We start from the raw sequence: 7,188 nt of genomic DNA, 5'->3' as shown, positions 1-7,188 counted from the left end.
ATTGATTTGCATTGGATTGTGCCACAGATGCAAATAAATTAGCACTGGCCAAGTAAACAACCAAGTAAACGTTCATATCATACTTTGTCTATGGGTTTCTTACCCTGTAAGCAGTCTAATGTAATATTGTCATTTGGGTGAATTATCCATTTAAAAAAAGGGATTGATCAAATGTTCCTTACTTTAAAAACCATCTCAGACAACCTTCCCTTTAATGTTCACATATACACTTAATTGTCAATATTGTTAAGTATAACTGAACATTTAAATACAGTTTCAAGTTAATAGTATCTGTTAAGTCACCTATTAAGAAGAACATGACCCACACGACCAAAACATTCAACTTAAGGTTCGTATTTATTATTTTAAAAAAGCACTGGCAGTTTTGTATCAAGCAAACAATGGAACCAAATTATTAGCATTGTTCCATATCACCAAAATAATGAGCTATGAAGAAAAAAATCATTAAACCACACAAATGATAAGTCATAATAAATTAATCAGCGAAATAATAGAAACACATGCTTACACTTGGGTGTTACTGAGGAAATATGGAAGTTCCAGCGCTCAATTCTTAGAAGACACCTGAGAGTATAAATATCAGAGAGCAATGTCGCGGCTGTATTCAATTATTTCCACAGTTCCTCTCATCGACGTAAAGCAAAGCTGTAATAAGAAGTTTCTTAAATAATGACATGAATAATGTAGCTTAAAAATAAAAAAAATTATAATATTGGTTTTGTATGCACAATGCAGCTGCGCCTATTATTTTGTATTAGTGTACGGTGGGAAACAATAGGCATTGTTTGCACTAGGGTGTTCAGCGAAGTGAATTAAATAGTTTGAGATATGGTTGTGTGTCCCCCAAAGCCAGTTAAAGTGGTTTGTCAAATCTCTATCGATTAATTGGTAACTTTAATCTGAAGGGCATCTACATCAGGACTTCATAACCCATACATTACACATTTGTAAGCGGTTAATGAGCATTTCATAAATGCCTATGTTAAAACGGCAAATAGTGACATAACAGATATCAACTTGTGGTTGTTGACGTTAAGAGTTGATGAAATGTATGGGTTACGGGCGTGTTATGAAGTAGGTTACAGAATTCATCTATTAACACACCTAAACGCAGTAGGTCCAAATTTAAATCTTCAATATTGTGCAGGGTGGTGATACATAACAGCACATTTGTATAAGACGCGTGCGAAAACTGATGATCAGCACTACTGAACACCCAGGGGCGAGTAAAAATACTATGAAAAACAAAAAGTGTTAAAGCACAGTCAAAAACTCTGTACACACAGCATACATGAGAACATAGACAAGACAAACTAAAGAGACCTTTTCTCTGGCGGAGCATAGTTTTCAATTGAAGAACAGAAGTTGTTCAAACCTAAGGCTCGATTGGCTTTAGAAGCATTCTGATCCGACTACTTTCCAAGGGAAGACAAATATTACACAAAACAAAACTGTGAGGTAAGTTATTGTTACTCTTTGTGAAGTAAGTCGGCATTTTGACGAGGCAGACTTGCTTAGTCACCATGTCAGAAAATGAAACATAAACATTTGGAAAATGATGAGATCCATGGAGACATTCACAATTCATTCGAAAACATTGTAAAAGTATTTGCTAAGCAATATTGTGCCTTTTGAAGTTATATAGTCCATGTTTGTTTTGAGATAACTGCCAGCAGTTACCAACAGCTGTCAGATTGTGAAAATGTGTACAAATGGCAAAAAGCGCTTCAACTAAAAAGTTGAATACATCCCATTACAATAGAATGAACGGTGTTCAAATAATGCGGCAAAAAAATGAACAATTAAAGTCATTCTGTTTAGTGGAGACGTGAGAGAAGGAAGACATCGGGGGGGGGGGACTCTGTGAGGAGGTGCCTTAGTCATGCAATTCAATCTTCCTGTGGAAGAAATGACAGTTTTGACAAGGCTACGAGAGCAGAGTACAGTGTTATTGTGTCTGAGAAAAGCCAGATATATAGAATCAAGTCATAATGATGAGAGAGAAGGACCTGAATGACCAGAAAATAAACAAAACAAAAAGACATGTAATAACCCCAATCTATCCTTTGTAGCACCTCCTAAAGCACTCGGACAAATGTGGCTTACTAACCATTGGTTATAATAAATATAATGAGATAACTTGTATCTTTATCAAATTCCACAGTGTTCAATTGTAGAAGCATATTAATACAGTGAATACCTATCACATAAATTAGCCAAGTAGCGTTCAAAATACGTGTAAGAAAAAAAGTGTCATATTGCATCTGTGTATTTGTAATGTGTCGACGAGTCGGAGTAAACCTGTAGAATTGATTCAGACTGTAAACATGGTTCAAAAAAAGAAAAGAGAGAAGAAAAAAAAGGATGAAATTGTTTAAGGCTTTCTGAGTTTCCTGAAGTGTTGTTCACTGAGACAATAAAGTAAGAATGTCCATTTGCTGGACAGACAGTGGAAATAGTAGAAAGTGTCTTTCTATAACAAAACGGAAATAGAGACAGACACTAACTCTCTTACACACTCGCAAGCAGCGCTATCCTATCCAAGCGTATACTCCGTCACCCCTAATATAAGGACTACAATTCATCACAAGTATTACTTCCTCTAATAGAATTTAAGGATATTCTCTACAATAGAAGCTTAAAGCATTTGCGTCAATATCCTACATAATACGACGTGTATCATGTGTCAACATTTCATGGATGGTAATAAAAAAAAAAAGTGTAAAAGTTGATCTAGAACTAATAAGGATGGCCTGCAAACTGCTAGTCTTGAGCGGTTTAAACCATTCATCATCAGTACTATGAAAGTGAAGCTGGCCTGCAAATTTAAATGATAATAATGCAGTAAATACAATATTGCAAAAAACATGACATACCTAAGCCAGCTAAATTCATTTCAACGACAAACAAACCCATACGACAAAAACACATGGAATGTGCAACCTCTAAAACTGTGGATATGGGATCAGCAAAGCTTCTCCCCTTATACTCGACCTCTGCCTTGCTACGCCTCTAGCTAAATATCACTAAAATGGCGCTAACAGAAAAGGGAAACGGGCACAGTAAAAAAAGTGTGTAGCGCCATCTCTTTAAAATAAGCAGAGAAAGGAGGAAAACATTTGGCTGCTGCGTGCTGAGACTGCGGACTGAAGACATTGAGAATTCCCTGCATGCGTGATTTTTCAGGGAAAGGGTTGGAGAGAATTGAGGTTGTGTTGAGCATTGAGAGTAGTGTCGCCTTCGCCCGTCGAGGTGGGTGGTGGTGAATGCGCCCCCCATCCAGGTCCTGTTTGTGGTGAGTGGTGGACAGGCTGGGGCCTGGCTCGTGGATCTGATTGCCCTGTGACCCTTGCTGATCCCAGCCCTAGATGTGGGAGTGAACCCACTGACCCCTCCACACTACTGGCCCATGGCGGGGCTGGACACCCCCGGGCCCCCGGAGGACGAGCTCTTACGGCCCAGCATGGACGGCTGGAAGTCGGGGTGGCGGCGGGCGTGCTTGATGAGGTGGTCGCTTCGCATGAAGCGCTTGTCGCACAGCGGGCACAGGAAGCGCTTCTCGCCCGTGTGGGTGCGCATGTGGCGAGCCAGCTCGTCGGAGCGGGCAAATTTCTTCTCACAGTCGGACCAGGTGCAGGGAAAGGGTCGTTCACCTGGTGAAGGTAGACAGAAAGAGTCTAGGTCTACACCAAACTTTTGAATTCAAATACTGAGCCCAGTCAGACTGGGGGTCAAGCATTGCCCTGCTTATGCCAATCACTAACACAAGCCATTAAGTTAGAAATACATATAGCGGTTGGTAGTAAGGTCAATTCTTGGGAGACCCTTATATACCCATCAATTTAGTTTAAAAAAAAGTTTACAATATTATCAGCACCATTTTTTTAATGCAAGGAAATCAACCTATTTTGAAAAGAAAAACTTGAATCTATCTGGTCATGGTTCATATGGGTAGTGAAGAGTGACATTTAGAAAAGTGAATGCAAAATGTAGACTGCAATAGATATTGACACTCACATGGTAGGCTACCTCCAACATATGGTGGGCGGCCCTAGAAGAGGCCTCCCTCGACACCTCCACATGTCTCCTAGGAAAGGCTCTAACTGGGCTCAGACATGTGAAACCTTCAAAGGGCTGCCTTGTTTCGAAAGTGATTAACTTGACACAAAAGTTGTGAAATACCTTTGAATTATCCACATTAAAAAAGTGTGCAAAGTGTGAAAATGTTAATTTAAAGCAGGCATTCCCAAACTACCATTTTCCACAAATGGGTAATAGCCAGGCTAATAACCTACAGTAAAATGGTTTGAGGAGGGGTGAGGACACTTTACGTTGACTATTAACGTTATATAAGATGATAACCTCAATGTGAAATCTGTAAGGCTATTTCGTGGCCCTTGAACAGTGCCTTAATCGAGTAATAGGAGTCAAACGAGGGGGTGCCAGGGGCTATATTCAAGACCGCAAAGCGGACCAGCGTTTTGCAACACGCCCAACTCGTCTGTGCTAGGCGGGATCCCCCCCCCCCCCCCAAAAAAACTCCCGTTTTGGGGGCGTTCCCTGACGACTTATTCTATTCAGTACGGTTCCCTCTTCTAATCCATCTGCGCCTGTTCATGTCACTGACCCTGAACCTCAAGACTGCGCGGACACCTGATGCATGTACACAAAGTAACAGCGCTAAACATACACATTTGACGTGGGAAAAACGATGACAGACGTGGATGATTTCAACAAAGAACACTGTGTTTTTTCTACAAAAGACCTGAACTCTCACCTAATGGCCACATTGATGCGAAGTGGGGATTAAACGATTTGGCAGCTCAAGCTAAAAGAACCGCGGTGCCTGCGCAAACGCCCCCGAACGCAACGTTTTTTCCTCTCGAACTCACTCGTCGTATGCAAATCGAGCCTAGATGTAACATGTTCGTCACTAGTCACTATGCTTTTTCGTCCAGCCCCATTCTTTTGTTCCTTTACTTCTTTGTTATGAGCCCTCTGGTTTGGGAGTTTTTCCCCTCTTTCGGGGAGTATTGTACAAACTCGCGGGTAAACGACAACCACCCCAATGTACAGTATATCCCCGTGAAGAAAAAACACCTTTCTTCAGGAGACCAACAAAAAAAAAAGGATATTTGTAGAGAGGAGAGTGACACAAAAAGGAGGAGTGTTTACTGAGTATGGCCAAACTAGAAGTTCTGGAACAACTTGGATAATAAAGGGTTGTTTGTTCAGATTACATGCCAAAAACGTTTTTTTTTTTACAGTTAGAGCTAGCTACATAATTGTACCTGTATGGGTTCTGATATGGGCTTTCAGATGAGACGATTTCCCATAAACTCTGTCACAGCCGTCGAAAGTGCACTGGTGTCGTTTTACTGGGGACCGAGGCGCTCCTCCTCCCCACTGTTGCTGAGTGGCATTGTACTGTCCAGGAATTGGAGTAGCAGAGGGGGTCATGGTAGGGGTAGTTGAGTCAGACAACGTGGTGTAGCCGCTCTCCCCACACGAGGAGTTGCTGCTTTCCGAGTAGGCCGACATGGGCCGGAACTTGCTGTGGAGGTCCGTGAGGATCCCGGCCACCTTCATCATGTTGGCCCCCTCGAGTCTCATTGTCTCACGCACCTCCCTGTCCTCGTTCGACCCTTCAGGCTCCCCAGGAAGAAGGGCCTGGGCTGCAACTGGGGTGGGTCGGTGTAGGACGGGACCGCTAGATATCGACACCAGACATTCGGCGGCGAAGTAATCGGAATAGTCCATCATCGACATAATGTTTTACCTTTGACTTTAGCAAGTCCTTTATCTTGTAAAATTCCGTCTTGTTTTCAGTCGTTTTCGAAGCGGACGAGCCAGAGATGTCGACCTCGTTTTAGCAGACTAACTCGTTGGACCGACCTTTCTAGCTATCCCCAAACCGTCAAAAAGTCTGAGAAGTATGCTCGAAAACATCCAATTATATCAAACAAAATAATAATATATACTGCCAAAACTTGCCCGTGCCTTCAGCCTACATGCGTACTTTACATCGTCCGACGGTTCATTGTGTCTGCCTCTGAAAAGCCGGTCAAACCTACGCCCCCCTGTACAGAGCACCACGCACAAACTTACGTTACGGACTGACGTGAACTGCGGGCGTGGTTGAAGCAAACGACCGATACAAACAGCGTGGTGTGGTGGTTTAGTTGATGGGGAGCCATAGCCAGTGTCGGACTGGAACAAGAATTCGGCCCTGGCATTTTATGTACACCAGCCCACATCATTGGGCACACCGCCAACTCACCCCTACCGTCAGGTGTACATTATAAAATCCAACATAATGACTTAGGCTATATTGCAAATTAGGGCTTGTCATATTCCCCTGAATCATCACCTACCCTAGGTGTTCAAATCAAATTTTATTGGTCACATTACATGTTTAGCAGGTGTTATTGCGGGTGTAGCGAAATGCTTGTGTCTCTAGCTCCAACAGTGAAGTAATATCTAACAATTCACAATAGTACACACAATACACACAAATCTAAAACTAAAATAATGGAATTAAGGAATATATAAATATTAGGATGAGCAATGTCAGAGTGGCATTGACAAAAATACAGTAGAATAGAAACCAGTATATACCTATGAGATGAGTAAAGCAAAAATATGTAAACATTTAAGTGACTTGTGTTCCATTATTAAAGTGGCCAGTGATTTCAAGTCTATGTATATAGGGCAGCAGCCTCTAAGGTGCAGGGTTGAGTAACCGGGTGGTAGCCGGCTAGTGATGGCTATTTAACAGTCTGATGGCCTTAAGATAGAAGCTGTTTTTCAGTCTCTCTGTCCTAGCTTTGATGCACCTGTACTGACCTCGCCTTCTGGATGATAGCGGGGTGAACAGGCAGTGGCTCGGGTGGTTGTTGTCCTTGATTATATTTCTGTCCTTCCTGTGACATCGGGTGCTGTAGGTGTCCTGGAGGGCAGGCAGTTTACCCCCGGTGATGAGTTGGGCAGACTGCACCACCCTCTGGAGAGCCCAGTGGTTGCTGGCGGTGCAGTTGCCGTACCAGGCGGTGATACAGCCCGACAAGATGCTCTCAATTGTGCATCTGTAAAAGTTTGTGAGGGTTTTAGGTGCCAAGCCAAATTTCTTCAGCCTCCTGAGGTTGAAGAGGCTCTGTTGTGCCTTCT

The 7,188-nt window shown here is 42.5% G+C and overlaps 1 protein-coding gene across 1 annotated transcript; it reads right to left on the bottom strand.

Moving 5' to 3' along the window:
• Positions 1–338: 338 nt before the first annotated feature.
• Positions 339–6,113, bottom strand: LOC106568757 (Krueppel-like factor 13). Its single transcript, XM_014139389.3, has 2 exons — positions 5,313–6,113; positions 339–3,674 (listed from the first exon to the last, which is right to left on the bottom strand). Exons 1-2 carry the CDS (start codon positions 5,788–5,790, stop codon positions 3,421–3,423), a joined length of 732 nt encoding a protein of 243 aa, XP_013994864.1. The 5' UTR covers positions 5,791–6,113; the 3' UTR covers positions 339–3,420.
• Between the last annotated feature and the right edge of the window lie 1,075 nt (positions 6,114–7,188).

Source organism: Salmo salar, chromosome 14 (genome assembly GCF_965601325.2).
Source record: "Salmo salar chromosome 14, fSalSal1, whole genome shotgun sequence".
In the NCBI taxonomy this organism is placed as follows: Eukaryota; Metazoa; Chordata; class Actinopteri; order Salmoniformes; family Salmonidae; genus Salmo; species Salmo salar.
This window is presented reverse-complemented; position numbering and strand designations above follow the sequence as displayed.

What these genes read in the sequence shown, in the direction of transcription:
- LOC106568757 (XM_014139389.3), bottom strand. Translation starts at nt 5,790, where the DNA reads ATGTCGATGATGGACTATTCCGATTACTTCGCCGCCGAATGTCTGGTG. An exon ending in CCATATCAGAACCCATACAG is followed by an intron (nt 3,675 to 5,312) that starts GTACAATTATGT and finishes TACCTTCACCAG; the next exon opens with GTGAACGACCCTTTCCCTGC.